A 17,518-nucleotide genomic window follows, 5' to 3' on the forward strand; every position below is an offset into this window, starting at 1 on the left:
CTAGTATATGCCAGACATCTCATGGTTTATATGAATTTTCTTAGTCAAGTTGTGGGTTAATTAGTTAATTCTCAGAAGGCAATTTTATTATAAAAATCTGGTGACTCATGTCATTGTGACTTCCAACTACGTGCTTTGGTGTTTCAGGTGGTAGCTAAAAAAGGACATGAGTGTAAGAGTTCAGGAGGCCAGGTGCGGTGGCTCACTCCTGTAATCCCAGCACTTTGGGAGGCTGAGGCGGGTGGATCACCTGAGGTCAGGAGTTCAAGACCAGCCTGGCCAGCATGGCAAAACCCGTCTCTACTAAAAACAAAACAAAACAAAACAAAACAAAACAAAACAAAACAAAAATTAGCCAGGAATGGTGGTGGACGCCTATAATCCCAGCTACTCAGGAGATTGAGGCAGGAGAATTGTTCGAACCCAGGAGGCGGAGGTTGCAGTGAGCTGAGATCACGCCAAAAGGGGTGGGATTACAGGTGTGAGCCACCACACCCAGACATTATTTTTTTCTTCTTTATGTTTGGGGGTTAGCAAGTCCAAACTACATGTTGAGAAAAATCTTGGATGATAAACTTGACATTTTGGGATCTTTTGCTGGGATCAGGGGCAGCAGGATACGCCATTCAGAGTATTACTGACAGTTTTCATATTGTCCCATTAGATTTGTAGGGGATGGAGCCAGGGTGAGGACCAGGATGATAACTGATTTAGAAGGATATTAGATATTTTGTGATTGCAGGTCATCAGCATATGCAGGTTAAATTAGTTACTTAATCATGTTGTGATGGTGTCTTTGTACCTTGAGTTTTCTCTTTTCTTTTTTTTTTTTTTGAGGCGGAGTCTTGCTCTGTCGCCCGGACTGGAGTGCAGTGGCCGGATCTCAGCTCACTGCAAGCTCCGCCTCCCGGGTTTACGCCATTCTCCTGCCTCAGCCTCCGGAGTAGCTGGGACTACAGGCGCCCGCCACCTCGCCCGGCTAGTTTTTGTATTTTTAGTAGAGACGGGGTTTCACCGTGTTAGCCAGGATGGTCTCGATCTGCTGACCTCGTGATCCGCCCGTCTCGGCCTCCCAAAGTGCTGGGATTACAGGCTTGAGCCACTGCGCCCGGCGAGTTTTCTTTTTCTTTTTTATTTTTACAATAAAGGTTGCTAATGTTGGAACTTTATTGTCAGACTTGTAGTGTTTGTTTTGTATATTCACTTTAGGACCTTAAAAGCCCAAAACATCCAAAGTATAGAACATCTTTTGTGAATATTGTTATACAACAAGATTAAATTCCAAGCCTAGATTCTGATCTTTTATTTTTACAGCTATGAAGATTTTTGTAACAACTAAAAACTCAAAAAACCAAGGCATAGAGGAAGCTTTAAAAAATCGCAATTTTACTGTAGAAAAAATGAGTGCTGAAATTAATGAGATAATTCGTGTGTTACAACTCACCTCTTGGGATGAAGATGCCTGGGCCAGCAAGGTAAGTGTTCTTAGTGGAGAAATAAGCAAAATCCCTAACTCTACCCCACTGTGGGTTTTGATTGGCACCTGTCTCATACTTTATCTTGTAATTTTTGTAGCATGAGAGTACTCAGATATTGTGAAAGTAATTTCTTCTTCATTTTTGTTTCATAGGTTACTTGCTATCTTTGCTAATTTCCTTTGTTCTAAGATAGAACAAGTAAATAGGCATGTGGGATAAATACTGGTTTAAGGCTGAGATTTATAACTTTTCCATCAGGCTGGAGTCTCATTGGTTGGACTGGTGGAAGAGTATATTCCTGTGGATGGGAGCTCTGCCTTGTATATGGGTGGTTGTTCCCAGCTTACTAAGGAAGATACAGATATGTCAGTAATTCTGAACTTTATGGAAAATTGTTCTTTAACCAATCTTTGATCCAGAGAAATCTACAGAGGAAACTCTTGGCATTTCTAATATGTCCCTTGATCAATCCATTTTCCCCAAGGAAAGTTTAATTTTATTAGTCTTCACATTGGTCAGTTAGTTTGAGAGATCCCTTCACCCTTTGTCGGGAATCTCTTTTAGGACCCCAGAGGGGCTAGCAGATTCCTTCTAGAGCTCGTCAGCAGTGGTTTTGTGTTGTTGCTGCTGCTCTGGTCTGCTGCTCCCTGTTTAATGACTGTCAACCAAGCTTTCAAGTCTAGGGGAACAGAGATACTTAGGTTTATACTTTCCTTGTAGGAGCCCAAGATGTAGGCAGTGGGGGGAACACACTGTCCCCAAGATCTAGCTTTCCCATGTGTGACCCCAGTGTCTCCAGGGCCACCCAGAAGGCTGGTAGTCAACTAAAGAAGGGATTTTGTAGTATGACTTCCATTGGGTGCTCAGTAGAGCAGTAGGTTCTCCAGGACCTCTATAAGGTAATGTAAAAGCTGGGGCCTGAAATCACCAGCCCTCTCTCTTGTTGCCCAGAAAGCTAATTTAATTATATAGAGTAAATAAACTTATTTTAACTATGGATTTATTCACAGAGACATTTTCTCATTGATATGAAGTTCTTGAATAGATTCTAAGACTGTATTTTAAATCTATGTGGTAAAATCATTTTAACTCTGATATTTTATTTAATTTTGCTTTTGCATAGTTGACAACTTTCACTTCCCTGTTATGACTTCTTTATGCATCTTTTTTTGTTCTTTTGTTTTATTCTTTTTCTCACGTTTAGAAGGTAAGCTTTCTCTTGCCCTCTAGTTTCTTTTTCGCTTAAAAAGAGAAAAAGCATGTCTGTGAGGTTTTCTTGTGCCGTGTGCCGTGACTTATTCTGTGTGTAACACTGTGCTTGAATGTGCGTCAGAATGTGATTTAATATGGGACTCTAGGCAGTGCTGGGGAGACTGACTCTGGCTCATATTGAGTGATTTCTTTGGGGAAAGCTAAAGGAAAGACATTACTATGGGCTATAGGCTGCCTATATTTGGTGGGTGCTTTCATTTCTTTGAGTAGGCTCCTGAGATCTTTTTTGGCCTGGTCTTCATTTGAGGAGCAGGATTCCCCAGGTGGCTGGGTGACCCCTGAGTTACCTGTGGACCCTGCTGTTGGGAAAGGAGACTTCCAGAGATGCTATCTCTGTATCTGCCTCTCCCACCAGTTTTCCTTGCGGGCTCTGAAATTTTGCTTTTGGAGATGCATCGTTGAGGTTTTAAGCCATAATGAAAAAGGGTAGGCTAGAGAGCTTAGATGAGGCACCTGTCCTTCATAATAATCCTAGCCTTCAAAATCCAAAGGAAAACAGAAGTGAAGTGTGTCTAAAGGTCTTCCTAACTTCATTCCATGGCTCACTGCATGTTCTGCTGTCCAAACTGAATTAGCTGTAGTTCTCCATGACCTCATGTTCCCCTAACACAAGCTCTTTGCTTATTCTCTTTCTTTTGCTTCTAGCAACTGAGAAAAAGTAATAAGGAGGAACAGGCATTTTAACCTTAATGTTTCTCTATTTTCAGAAGGGAAAAGCTATCCATCATTTAGTGAATAAATGTTATTGAGCTTTATTTTGTGCAAGTACCATCAAGAGCTGCTTCTTTCATTAAAAAAAATGTAGGCAGTTGAGTTTTTCAGGGCCAGGATTAGGCACTTGGGGATACAAGGGAAATAGACCCGGTACTCACCGTGCACAGTCTTGTAGCTGGTCCCAGTTTTATGCTGAGGAAAACCAATTTGTTAGGATGCTACAAAACTAACTTCATCTGAAATGAAAGAAGGTAAATTAAATTAGCTCAACTCAAATACATGATGACATCAGAATGAACAAGAGATGTTTATTTTTTAATCTACTGACCATCAGAATGAACAAGAGATGCTTATTTTTTAACCTAATGACATCAGAATAAAAAAAAGAGGTTTATTTTTAACCTAATTTTGCTTTTGTTATACATTTATGTGGTTCAAAAATCAAAGTGCTGCAAAAAGATGTACTTGATAAGTCTTTCTCCTAACCTGGTTCCCATCTACTCTACCTTTCCTCACCCTCTAAAAGTAATCATTTCTATTGGTTATAAAAATAGAAAAAAATTTTACCCTGAAAATAGAAATTGGTAATTAGGATTTTGACTCTTTTTCAGTTTTGTAGCATTATGCATCTTTCATTGCTCCACTGTAAGCAGTGAATTAATCAGACCTTCTGTCTGACTGTGACTGCTGGGTTCCCATTCTGTTTAATGCATACAGTGTCTTTCAACTCTTCTCGCACCTACCAATAAATAATTAACTTTGTCTTACCATACTTGTTTCATGCCTCCCCATTGGTGCAGTATTCTTCTGGAAAGTGATGATTCCTCTAGAAAAGTGGGGGAAGAAAGTAAGTGGAAAAAATTCTTGGTAAAAGTGCGTCTTGCCGAATAAGTTAAGATTTTAAAGAGGCAATGCAGTAACTGATTATTTTACCTTTTATACCTATATTCAAATTGCACATTTACAAATTTAAAAGTAACTTTGACTTTAAACACTTCACTTATTTTAAAAGTAAAAAGTTTCCTTTTCTTAAATCAACAATCATTTTATAGTGATCATTAAAAATCAAATTAGCATTTTTTCTGAGAATACATTATTTATTAAAAGAATTTGAGTTAAACACAATTCTAATTCTACCCTTTGTAAATTTAGTGCTCTACATTTAATTTTTTTGGTATTTATATTACTTGTATCAATGCATGCTGAGAATTAAGAGGAAGTGAGATAAAAAATTTAAAAAAAATTTTCACTGCTAAGACTTTGAACCCTACATAGGCACTCCTGCAGCTTTGCACCTTGAATCATTAAATTCTGTTATTCAGAATTAGTTTCTGTGGTGGGTTTCTCCCCACTGTGGTCCTGGGCTGGTGGTGGGTAAAAGTAGTGACTGATTCAGATCCCTTATACAGAAGATTACCAAACTTAACAAAGGCAGGAAATGTTGGTCAGAACTTGTGATTGCATAATACTACCCCTTACTTGCAGACCATTGGGATTTAAGAGTTGATTTGTTAAAAAAATAAAAATAAAAATACCAAACTTGACAAAGGCAGGAAATGTTGGTTAGAACTTGTGATCGTGTAATACTACCCCTTGCAGACCATTGGGATTTAAGAGTTGATTTGTTAAAAAAATAAAAAATAAAAAAAAAAAAAGGTCATTTGTGGGCTTTCTATGAGCAAGTGTTCTAGTGTTTTGTTTCTAGCAGCTAATAGAATGAAATATCTCTAAGAGCTTGAGATAAATCGTTAATTCAGGCATTTGTGATATTTTATCTCGCTGCTCCCATGAGGAGAAAATCCCAAAATAAATTGATGTTTCCCTTCTGATCTCAGTTATCTTTGGTTGGTACATCTGATCGTGCAGTCATAGGCAACATAGATTTTTAGAGCCGGGAAGGTATTCTTAGAGATGAGGAATTGAGACCCAGAGAAGGTAACTTGCATGAAGTCTCAGGACCAGACAGCTTTCTTTTGTTTAAATGTAGTTTGTAAGATTTTGTTCTACTGCACAACCTATACTTTCCAGAAACATCTTAAACCAGAAACATCTGGTTTAAAACATTGACTTGTGGGTGGAAATGAGGTCAGAAAGGGGATGGGGTGGGAAGGGAGGTGTTAGTCGAGGGAGAAGGGAGAGTATGGTGGGCAGTCATGGAGAGGGGTCCTTATTCCCCATATTTAAAATTTTCAAGAGCTTAGGATTGCAGGACTTCACTTTTTTAACTGAAGTTCCTCTTGACTGTTCATAGAAGGAGGTCATTATTATTCACAGGTGTTCTGAGGCCTACATCTATTTAATTTTAGCAGTGTTTCAGTTCCTAGGAAAGCATGTACAAATGGTTTAGGTTGTCATTCCATCTTTTGGTATGTAGGGAAGAGTGCCAAGGCACTGTATTTTTTTCATTTAAAACATAAATTCATAAGAATTTTATGGTAAGAAGGAGAATAACATGGGGGGGGAGTACCCAGATAGATTCAGGCCAGCTGTCCCCGAAGCCACATGACTAGACCTGGTCTCTTTATACTTCACTCTTTCAACACCCACAACCCCCCTGAAAAAGCAAAAACAGATAAGAAATTGGTAGAGACATTTTCTTTTTCCCAAAGTTGAGTTTTTATAGAGAAGAATACTCAAATGAAGGTGCAGTTTTTCTCTCCTCTATTTCATATCTGAATTATACTGTGGATACTTACAGGCCTACATGATAAGGTTTAGCAAAATGCTTTGTGATACATAGCATGGCTGACCACAAGGGTTATGATTGTTTTCACCCTTTATAAATATATCCCCACATTGACTTCTGTCCTAGTTGTCCAGCGAATTTGTTTATGTCATATTCATTGTTTGTATACTTACATGCTTGTGACAGAATTCTGTCAATTCTATCATAAAGACTGCCTTTCAAAAGAAATATATGTGAAAGTCTTAGGAGGAAAAAAATTACCTTAAACACATTTGTTTTTACTAGATATGACTCAAATAAAATGATTACTTATAACCTACTGTGTTCCAGAAAGAATTTAAGATGGCTCTTTCAGTTATTGTTTTAAATCTCGAAAATTGTCTAAAATTAATGCTGCTAAAAACTTTGATAACTTATTGAAAGTCCCAGTTATTAAATGCAGCTTCATTCAAAATTGGCTATTGGTTTCTTTTAGGGGAAAATGAACATCTCTTAATTTTAACTTCTTGATGGTGTCACACCTCCCACTGAGCAGTAAATTACTCACTTCCTGAGAATTACATTCTTTCCTTGCAGTACTGGCCATTAGAGCTTTATTAAGGAGAAAAAAAGAAATGATTTTTGAGGATGCTGAATAGACAAAAACCATTTTTTTCAATTGTGTTTCAAATCATTTTTGGGCATTGGAGAATAAAAGCAGTCATTTTTGTTAGTGTAGATTATGCATTTGATTTCTGGAGCTTATTTTCTCTGCAGTATTAACCAAAGTCAAAACCGACAAGGCAGAGATTTGCTGAGTATTGTAGGAGATTAGTAGAATCTTTAGCAACTCTCCTTGGTAAAAGAAAAAAAAAATCTTGTTTCATTTGATAAGCAATGAGGTTTGGAGTCAACAAACCTGAGATCAAATTAGGTTTGTAGGAGTGAGTTCCTGTTTCTTAATTTGTAGTATTATTTAAATGACATTTAAATTTGAGATTCAATGAGGTAAGGAGGGGGAAAGTAGCTAAAACAGAACCTAACATGCAGGGAAGGCATATTACATTCAATGCATGTCAGTTGAATTTAGTTTCTAAACTAGTAGCCTTTAATGCTAGAGTAGACATAAAAATTTCTGACCTTCGTTTCCCTTTGAATTTAGATTTTTGAAATGTAATAAATACCTATTGCTTTTCTCACTGAAAATAAAAGTGTGTTAGGAAAATGGTTTAACAGGTTTTAAGTGAAATATTTTTACACTGATACAATTATTCTCCAGGATGTGCACACACTTCCTAAGTAAGAGTTTGTGATTAAAAGAAAACCTATGCCTAGATAACCTGTGTTAGATCCTGAAGGCTACCCAGTTCTCTGAGGTTAGGAGTTGCCTGGCCTCAGATTCTTTTAAAAAGTTATTGATTCAGGTCTTGCTAATTTGGAATTAAGCTAAAGCTGACCTTTGCATCAATTTTGAAGGCAAGGTTTTCTGCACAAATTAATGTAAGACACGATAGGAGAGATTTGCTGATATTCAAGCCATTTGAGAATCAAAGCACTTAAAAAATACCACGTATCTTCTTCTAATTACAAATAGATTTTGAAATGAATCTTTTTATGACTGTGCCTTTTATTGACAGCTACCATAGTTACATATAACTTGATAATAAAAATATTTTATTTTCAATTTTGTCGGTAATTTAGTTCACTTCTTTTTCATTGCTATAGCTGAGAATTCGCTATTTAGAGCCTCAGATAGCTAAGGATTCCACAGGAGAATAATCTGTGTCTGTTTAGAAGGGGAAGGAGGGATTCCTACAGTTGAGAGATCTAGTTTTTGAATAGGTGCTTTGGAACAGTTGTGGACCTTGAGCCTAACTATGGGTGCTGCCAATGCTTATTTGTGATAGTGCTGGGTCTTTTTTGAATTGGAAGTGGGGGGTGCTCCTGGTGCCCCCGTGTGGAAAACTACTGGTGCAACACCTTTAAGAACCCCACTTGTGCAGGATTGGAAACTGAAGCTAGAACATTGTCTAGAATTTTAGAGGTTAACTTTGTGCTTTGATCGCTTAACTCTGTAAGAGTCAGTTTCCTACAGCAAAAAGGAAGATAGATGGTCTTCGAAGATGCTAAATAGAGACTTAAGAGATGGCTGGGGTTATATTGTTCTCAGTGTTTTTATGTATTTTAAAACATTTACTGAAATACTTATATATATTTAAAGTGATTAGTCTGTTGTTTCAGCTTCTCCTGGTGTATCCTGGGAGATTTTATGCTAGTTTCCTGATAGTCCTCATGAATCCTGGTTGTAAACAATAAGCTGAGACCCATTTATTCTATCCTGCATCTTCTTCCAGGTGAGGGATGGTAAGGGAACTAAGAATGAAGAATAGCAGGGAAGGTCAGAAAACACTTCTAAATTATATTACTTTGAGGGGTTTATTTGTAGAATTAAAATTAAATTGCTAGATTAACATTTTCAATTGTTTCTTCCAACCAGTAATTCCAAGTTTTTCAGGTTAATTGAATATAGTGAAACATCATCCAGCGTGTGCATTTCAAAACAAGGTGTAAAAGAACTGTGATTTGTGGCACCACATACTAATGAGGCTTCCCTGAAGTGGGAAGGGCTTTGGCAAGGCTGCAGTAGATGAATGTTGACTAGTGGAAAGGCTGATAATGAGGCATGTGACAACAGGGCTTTTTCCTGCTGAAGACATTAAACATATTCTGGCTTGAGCAATTTTACCAGTTTTCACAGTTTTAGCAATAGGGAACCGAATTCTACTCTGTTTAGCAACAGAGTAGAATTAACTGAAGATTTGCATGCAAGATGCTGCATTTTGACAGAAATGAGAATTGTGGTGTGGTGACAATATTTTTAAGGCCTTTGTAGGACTGACTACCTTAGCTATGTATGTTAATGCTGTAACTTCTTCTCTGTCTTACTTTGTATCATGGTATCTCAACTTTTGCAAATAAAGTAACTGTGGGATTTCTTTCCAAAAGGACACTGAAGCCATGAAGAGAGCATTGGCCTCCATAGACTCCAAACTGAACCAGGCCAAAGGTTGGCTCCATGACCCTAGTGCCTTCCCAGGTAACCCTCTAGTTCTGCTTTTCTGATAGATACAATGATAAGCTAAAAACCAAGCAAATGAAAGAAAGAAAGAAAGAAATTCTCCCATAATCTCATCATCTGAGAGAACTACTGTAACATTATGGGGAATACCCCATTATCTGATAGTTTTGAGTAACTGAAACAAGTAGTTGGCCTTAAAAGGATGAAGGAAATAGATTCAATCATCTCTAATCATGGAGGAGTAAGTCACACTGAGCTGGGCATTCTTTGCAAAATTATTGGTCCTCCCCTTCCCTGAATCCAAAAGGTAATTATTTTCAATAAAAATTCTTCTCTTCCAGTTCCCATTGAGCAGACTTCCATTTATCTCAATAGACTACTTAATTAAGCAGATCAAATCATGATGCCAATGAGAATTGGAAAGTGAAGTTGACTGTATAATGATAAGACCCAAATAGGTTATTGAACTAGGCTTTATTGATTTTCTAATATAATATTTATTCTGTTTCAGATTAGTATTTGAATGAATGTGAAAAACCTAAAGGAGGTTGGAGGTGCTAAATACTATTAAATTGTTAGAGTTTGTTTTCATCATCCATATTCTTACCACAAGCTACTTAGTATCTCCAAATAGATATGGTTCCAAGTATCTTTTTTCGCAGTGTCTGTAGTTGAAACCTCACCCTGTGGTTTAAGGGCACTGCTTGGCTGTTAGCTATCAGATATGTTGCCTTCTATTCACTCCTCTTGTTTAAAATCATCTATTCCTTGGTGAATAAAATGACTTGTAAAGTATCCTCTCTAAATAATGAATGTGTCAACAGTGTAGATATTGAATATCTGTTTATTTTAGGGGATGCTGGTGAGCAGGCCATCAGACAGATCTTAGATGAAGCTGGAAAAGTTGGTGAACTCTGTGCAGGCAAAGAACGCAGGGAGATTCTGGGAACCTGCAAAATGCTAGGGCAGATGACTGATCAAGTGGCTGACCTCCGTGCCAGGTAAAGTTCCTCTGTCCTTACAGAGCAGTAGTGGGTAACTCACTCCTAACAGGGTGATTCAGAAAACAAGCCTCTGCCAGTTTTGAGTTATTTCTTTGGCTAGTAAATAACAGAGATAATATAGTCTGTTAAATTCTTTTGAGATGGAGGTGATCTTTCCCTTTGCTGACTTTATTTATTTATTTATTTATTTATTTATTTATTTATTTATTTATTATTTTTTGAGACGGAGTCTCACTGACACCCTGACTGGAGTGCTGTGGTGTGATCTTGGCTCACCGCAACCTCCACCTCCCGGGTTCGAGAGATTCTCCTGCCTCAGCCTCCCGGGTAGCTGGGAGGCGCCCGCCACCACACCCGGATAATTTTGTTTGTTTGTTTGTTTGTTTGAGACAGTCTCACTCTGTCTTCAGGCTGGAGTGCAGTGGCAGGATCTTGGGTCACTGCAACCTCTGACTCCATGGTTCAAGCAGTTCGCTGCCTCAGCCTCCCGAGTAGCTGGGGTTACAAGTGCCCGCCAGCACGCCCAGCTAATTTTTGTATTTTTAGTAGAGACGGCATTTCACCATCTTGGCCAGGCTGGTCTCGAACCCCTGATCTCAAGTGATCCACCTGCCTCGGCCTCCCAAAGTGCTGGGATTACAGATGTGAGCCAGCATGCCTGGCCTGACTTTATTTAAAACATGTTTTAAATTATTCATTTATTTATTTATTTATTTTGAGATGGAGTCTCACTCTGTCACCCAGGCTGGTGTGCAGTGGCACGATCTCGGCTCACTGCAACCCCTGCCTCCCAGGCTCAAGCAATTCTCCTGCCTTAACCTCCAAAGTAGCTGGGATTACAGGCATGTGCTGCCACACCCGGCTAATTTTTTATAATTTTAGTAGACAGGGTTTTACCATGTTGGCCAGGCTGGTCTGAAATTCTCAGGTGATCCACCTGCCTTGGCTTCCAAAAGTGTTGGGATTACAGGCATGAGCCACCATGACCTGCCAAACTTTTTATTTTTATTTTTTATTTTTTTGAGATGAGAGTTTCGCTCTTGTTGGCCCAGGCTGGAGTGCAATTGTGTGATCTTGGCTCATTGCAACCTTCGCCTCCTGGGTTCAAGCGATTCTCCTGCCTCAGCCTCCTGAGTAGCTGGGATTTCAGGAATACGCCACCATGCCCAACTAAGTTTGCATTTTTAGCAGAGACGGGGTTTCTCCATGTTGGTCAGGCTGGTCTTGAACTTCTGGCTTTAGGTGATCTGCCCGCCTCGGCCTCCCAAAGTGCTGAGATTATAGGTGTGAGCCACCATGCCCGGCCAAATTTTTTATTTTTAATGACATGGTCTTGCTCTGTCACCCAGGCTGAAGTGCAGTGGTAAGATCATAGTTCACTGTAACTTTGAACTCCTGGGCTGAAGCAATATTCCTTCTTCAGCCTCCTGAGTAGAGAGAACTATAGGCATATGCCACTATGCTTGGCTAGTTTTTAAATATTTTGTAGAGATAAGGTCTTGCTATGTTTTGTGGTCTCAAACTCCTGGCCTCAAGTGATCCTCCCAAAGTGTTGAGATTAAAGGCGTGAGCCACCACTCCTGGCTTGAGCTTTTAAAATATACAAATGCCTAATAACAAAGTTGAAACTTGTTCCATAATTGAAACTGAAACACAAATCTAGTTTTTAATTTTCTAGCCATAGGCTTATGAAAAATAAGGGGCAGTGGTGAAGTCTGGCTTGGGTAAATACAATTTACGAAGAATTGAGAAAGAAACATACAGTGAAAACACTGGAATTATTTCACCTCATAAAAACATCATTTAACTCGGTTATCCTCTAAGTTGGTAATTTCTGGGCTTTTTTGAGTTTCCTTTTCATGATTATTTATTTGGTTTCATAATTATTTACCTTCCTTTTACCCTCCTAAAGCCCTGGCCTTTAGAGCTTTTCTCCCCATAAACTAAATACACATAGTTTGCTATTGAGAAAACTCAATATAATATAAATTTGTTTGGAATTCATACAAATGAACTCATCCATAGTGATAATGAAGTTCTAAAAGATCCTCATTTTTATAGAATTTTATGGTATGGACATTACGAAAACTTGGAATAGGATGAGACACTCACGAAACATCATGAGATAATTGGTATACACAGGGTCTGCATACAAACAAGGCCCAGAAACACTCCTCTACATGCAGTGCACTGTTATACCTGGTCTCCAATATTAGTGCAATAGGCATAAGTGCAGATCTTATTTATTTTTATTTTATTTTATTTTATTTTATTTTATTTTATTTTATTTTATTTTATTTCTTTGAGATGAAGTTTCGCTCTTGTTGCCCAGGCTGGAGTGCAATGGCATGATCTCAGCTCACTGCAACTTCCGCCTCCTGGGTTCAAGTGATTCTCCTGCCTCAGCCTCCTGAGTACCTGGGATTACAGGCATGTGCTACCATGCCTAACTAATTTTTGTATTTTAGTAGAGACATGGTTTCACTATGTTGGTCAGGCTGGTCTTGAACTCTGGCTAATTTTTGTATTTTAGTAGAGACGTGGTTTCACCATGTTGGTCAGGCTGGTCTTGAACTCCTGACCTCAGGTGATCCACCTGCTGCGGCCTCCCAAAGTGCTGGGATTATGGGTGTGAGCCACTGTGCCTGGTCAAGAATGCAGATCTTAAAGGAGCGGTTCTTAACCTTTTTTGGACCAAGATCACTTCTATCATCTGATGAAAACATTCATCCTTAACCTAAAAAGATGTATATAAACATGGCCATGCAATGTTACGTATAATTTCTAGAGGTTCATGGATTCCCTGTAGCCCTGGAAGCTCCAGGAATTTCAGGTTGAGTCTCTATGTTGAAGGGGAAAGAAACAGCTTAAATAAATGTGATCTCATTGAATTCAGTGAATCTTTTCTCCTGCTGAGAAGCAGTCTCCTCTGTCATGAGCATGGCAAGAACTTAGCAAAAAGACAAAAAGAAGTTTTGTTCTCATTCAGAGAAATGCCAGTGCTGTTTGACAGGATTCTTGGCTCTTCTGATTTCTCACTTTTGTGTCTTTTGTCTGCAGCCTTTTCCCAGTGTGGTCGCCAGTTTTCACTTGGAATTTTCAAATACACAGTTGTATGTGTGTAGAGAAAGATGAGTATGAGTAAGAGAATGAGGTAGCTATTGTAGGGGTTCCACCGTTAATCTGTAAATAGAAAAGGCTAGAACAGTGAAGGGTAACTATGGGCCTGCTTCACAGTGAAGCCTGCAATATTCTTTCCTGATGAAAGATTAGAAAGTTATCTCCCTGTAGTCCTTTCTTAAGTGTACCCAGCTATTTAATATTTTAGTGGCTGAAATACAGTAAGAATTTCTTCTTGATATTCTGTCAAGTTACACAGGTTTCTAGGTTACTAGTATATATTTTTACCCCCATGGGACTCAATAAAAACCTTCTATTTTGAATGAAAAAACTGTGTAGTCCATAAATAGTTTTACTTTTTCACAATTGGACTCTTTTTTAAAAAAAAAAAAAAAAAAGAATTTCTGAACTTCCAGCCTCAGAGAAGTTATTACTTTGTAATATATAGTTGGACTCTTTTACCAAAAAGATCTCTCATCATGAAGTAGTAGATTTGAAGAAAAAAAGCAAATTAAATTCTAAAGACTATGTTTCCTAAAAGTCTTCCCTCTTCTGCCACATAAAAGGAAGGCCTCAACTTCAAGGAAAAGATGTATATATACCTTTTATATACCCAGCAGTAAATGAATGAATTCATTACCTCAAGTTTTGGTATAGATGAAAAACAGAAGAATTTTAAAATGAGGCTAGATAGACTGGGCACAGTGGCTCACACCTGTAATCCCAGCACTTTGGGAGGCTGAAGCAGGTGGATCTCTTGAAGTCGGGAGTTCGAGACCAACTTGGCCAGCATTGTGAAACCCCGTCTCTACTAAAAATACGAAAATTAGCCAGGTATGGTGGCACACGCCTGTAATCTCAGCTACTCGGGAGGCCGAGGCAGAAGAATAACTTGAACTACTTGGGAGGCTGAGGTAAGAGAATTGCCGTCTTGGCTCATTGCAACCACTGCCTTCCAAGATCGCGCCACTTCATTCCAGCCTGGACAACAGTGAGACTCCGTCTCAAAAAAAAAAACCCACAGAGGCTAGATAGATGAATGACAGATCAATACTATTATGAAGGGAAGCAAAGGTATTTTGGAGTTTATCCTAAAATTAGAAGTTCTGATTAGGATAATCAGCCATGCCATTCTACCAAATGGTAAAGTTACTGTCCCTATCATTGGGATTACCAGGCTGCTTGGATTAAAACAATCCGAATCGTAAAATTAGGGCAAAACAAAGAAATAGGGAAAGTAAATAGAGAAACAAGTTTCCACGAACTCATACCAGTTTTGGTAGGAATAGCATATCATTTCTGAGAGGAAAATAGTGAAATCAGTTCTTTAGGAACTTGATGGGAAACAGTGGTTTCCTATCAACATGTGCTCAGTATTAGCTAGTTTTGATATTTATATATTTATGGATTGCCTAGGAGTGGAAGGTAGGCATTTAAGATTATCATTAGGTTCATTATAAAAATGATGATAATTCAGTAATATTAGTAGGTTGTATATTTGTATAGCTTTATTGCCAGTGTTTTCAAGTATATTATTTTGATGCTTGAAGCCACTCCATAAGATAAGTGGGGAAAATGTATTAACCACCTTCATCATATTTTACCTTCATTATATAAGTTAGAAAACAGAAACCCAGGGAGGTTAAACATCATAAACAAGGTTCCACAGGTACCAAGAATCAAGATTTGAACACAGATCTGCTTGTTCCCACTATGGTACACTTTCATTAACACTATGCGTGCTGCCTCCTGAAACATTTTCAATGTATACTTGCCCATAAGAAGACAATTTAATGGACTATTTATTTCAGAAGCACACATTACTATGGTAACAAAGCCCTCCTTAGCAATAAGATCACCGGCACATTTTCCCACTCAAGTTTAGATTTGATTATGTAATCACTACCAAAAGGAGAATCACTATCGAAATTTGCTGGCCTGGTCTTCAAAGTGGTTATGCAGTTCCATGAAGCTAACGTACATTTTTAAAATAAAAAGTACGTGATTTGGGCATCTTGCTTTGTTTATGTCTGTTTTCTTGTGCTGTCCCAGATTTACTGGGGAAAAGGAAAAAGCCAAGCATGTTCACGAAAACCACATGTACTGTGCTATTGGGAATATTTTGTCATTAAGTATTTGAGGGTGTACAATGACAGCATGTGTCTGTTTTGAGCAGAGGACAAGGATCCTCACCGGTGGCCATGCAGAAAGCTCAGCAGGTATCTCAGGGTCTTGATGTGCTCACAGCAAAAGTGGAAAATGCAGCTCGCAAGCTGGAAGCCATGACCAACTCAAAGCAGAGCATTGCTAAGAAGATTGATGCTGCTCAGGTAATGATGGTGATTTTCAAGAAGGGGTGGGAAATAAAAGAGAAAGAGAAATGTTTCATAAATATCCTAAATCATAAATATCCTATCTTTCTTCTCTGTCTCTTATCATTTACTGTGGTTGGATAATGGTTTCTAAGTGATGAGTGACTTCTAGCACTTACCAATGTTAATACCTCCTTTACCACCACAGGTTTAGACAAATATTTATTTGTATTTTGAAATAAAGATCTTAATTTATAGCACTGCAATTAGCTAAAAGTAAGCACTCAGAGTACCAAGGGAATCCTAGTTCCTGATATAGATTGCAGTACATTAAAACTATTCCTTGTCCCAGAATTCACAACTCTTTGGTCATTGTAATGTTTAGGGGTTAAAGTTTTCTGATACTGCTCTACTGTAAAATGATTTTCAAGCATTTCACAAACACACATGTTTGAGGAACTGAGGAACTAATAAGGTGTGGTTAATTCAGAGATGAGATAAAGCTTGGGAAGATATTTTATGCTAATGGGCATGAAAAAATCGATTTTAAAAAGATGAGAGATTGAGTTCATCTTATCTAAGAACCTCTGTACAATAATTAAGACCAGTATTATAAAAATGATTACTGGTGTATTACTTTTGAAATCCTTCTTCTGGCCTTGTTAAGTTTAGTAGAGTGGAGTTCGTGAGTAGATCACAGTGTGCTGCTTCTCTGTTTCTGTGTGTAGAACTGGCTTGCAGATCCAAATGGTGGACCGGAAGGAGAAGAGCAGATTCGAGGGGCTTTGGCTGAAGCTCGGAAAATAGCAGAATTATGTGATGATCCTAAAGAAAGAGATGACATTCTACGTTCCCTTGGAGAAATATCTGCTCTGACTTCTAAATTAGCAGATCTGCGAAGACAGTATGTATTTAACCCTTAAATTGTCTTTTTATATCTTTTCTTCTCTCTCTTTCTCTCTCCCTTCCCTCTCCCTATCTTTCTTTCTTCATGCATATTTCAGTTCCCCTAGGTTAAATGCACTTACGATGCTTCTCCACTATATTCTCATCGATTCTAGGTCAGATGTTAATTTGTTGTATCACTGATGTAACTGAGGTTTAATGACTTATTGCTGGTCACATAGTTATAAATTGATAAGTTTAGGAAGATAAGAACTCCTTTTTTGAGATGCCTTTTAAATTTCTAAGGTAGGGCTTGCTTTGATACATCATGTTTATGACCTATCTGTTTCTCATACATAAGAGGAAAATAATTTTTGTGGCTAGCTATGAAAAGACTCCTATGTGTATGTGGAAGGGAAGAAGCATAAGAAGGTACTTTCCTCCTTCCCCAGCAATGTTATTTTGTAAGTAGTAAGTATAGAAGATACTTAAATTACATTTCCTGGATGACTTTTCTTAAAACAACAGCCTCTCTACAACCTTCTCTCCTAAAGGCTCTCATGGCACCTACTTTGATGATATGGAAAAGGGATATTTCCTTTTTTTTCTTGAGATATGGTCTCACTCCGCCACCCACGCTGGAGTGCAGCGGCATGACCGTGCCTCACTGCAGCTTTGAACTCCCAGGCTCAAGCCATCCTTCCACCTCAGCCAGGCACGTGCCACCATGCCTGGCTAATTTTTTTATTTTTTGTAGAGATGGGGTGTCACTATGTTGTCAGGGCTAGTCTCAAACTCAAGGGCTCACGCAATCCTCCCACTTGAGCTTTCCAAAGTTTTGAGATTACAGGTATGAGCCACTACACCTAACTGCTTTCTTCTTTCAATAGATATTTTTCACTCTTAAGAATAAAACCCCTGGCCGGGCGCGGTGGCTCAAGCCTGTAATCCCAGCACTTTGGGAGGCCGAGACGGGCGGATCATGAGGT

At 38.5% G+C, this 17,518-nt stretch overlaps 1 protein-coding gene across 2 annotated transcripts in view; it reads left to right on the forward strand.

Moving 5' to 3' along the window:
- Positions 1-17,518, forward strand: part of VCL (vinculin) — a 125,867-nt gene that overhangs the window by 79,141 nt on the left and 29,208 nt on the right. For both annotated transcript variants that reach the window (XM_023204903.1, XM_023204902.1), the window contains exons 6-10: positions 1,315-1,475; positions 9,136-9,226; positions 10,062-10,209; positions 15,509-15,662; positions 16,373-16,548. In XM_023204903.1, the coding sequence (XP_023060671.1) occupies positions 1,315-1,475; positions 9,136-9,226; positions 10,062-10,209; positions 15,509-15,662; positions 16,373-16,548 (730 nt within the window). The remainder of the gene's footprint in view (positions 1-1,314; positions 1,476-9,135; positions 9,227-10,061; positions 10,210-15,508; positions 15,663-16,372; positions 16,549-17,518) is intronic.

The sequence above is a fragment of the Piliocolobus tephrosceles genome, chromosome 9, assembly GCF_002776525.5.
Source record: "Piliocolobus tephrosceles isolate RC106 chromosome 9, ASM277652v3, whole genome shotgun sequence".
Classification (NCBI taxonomy): domain Eukaryota; kingdom Metazoa; phylum Chordata; class Mammalia; order Primates; family Cercopithecidae; genus Piliocolobus; species Piliocolobus tephrosceles.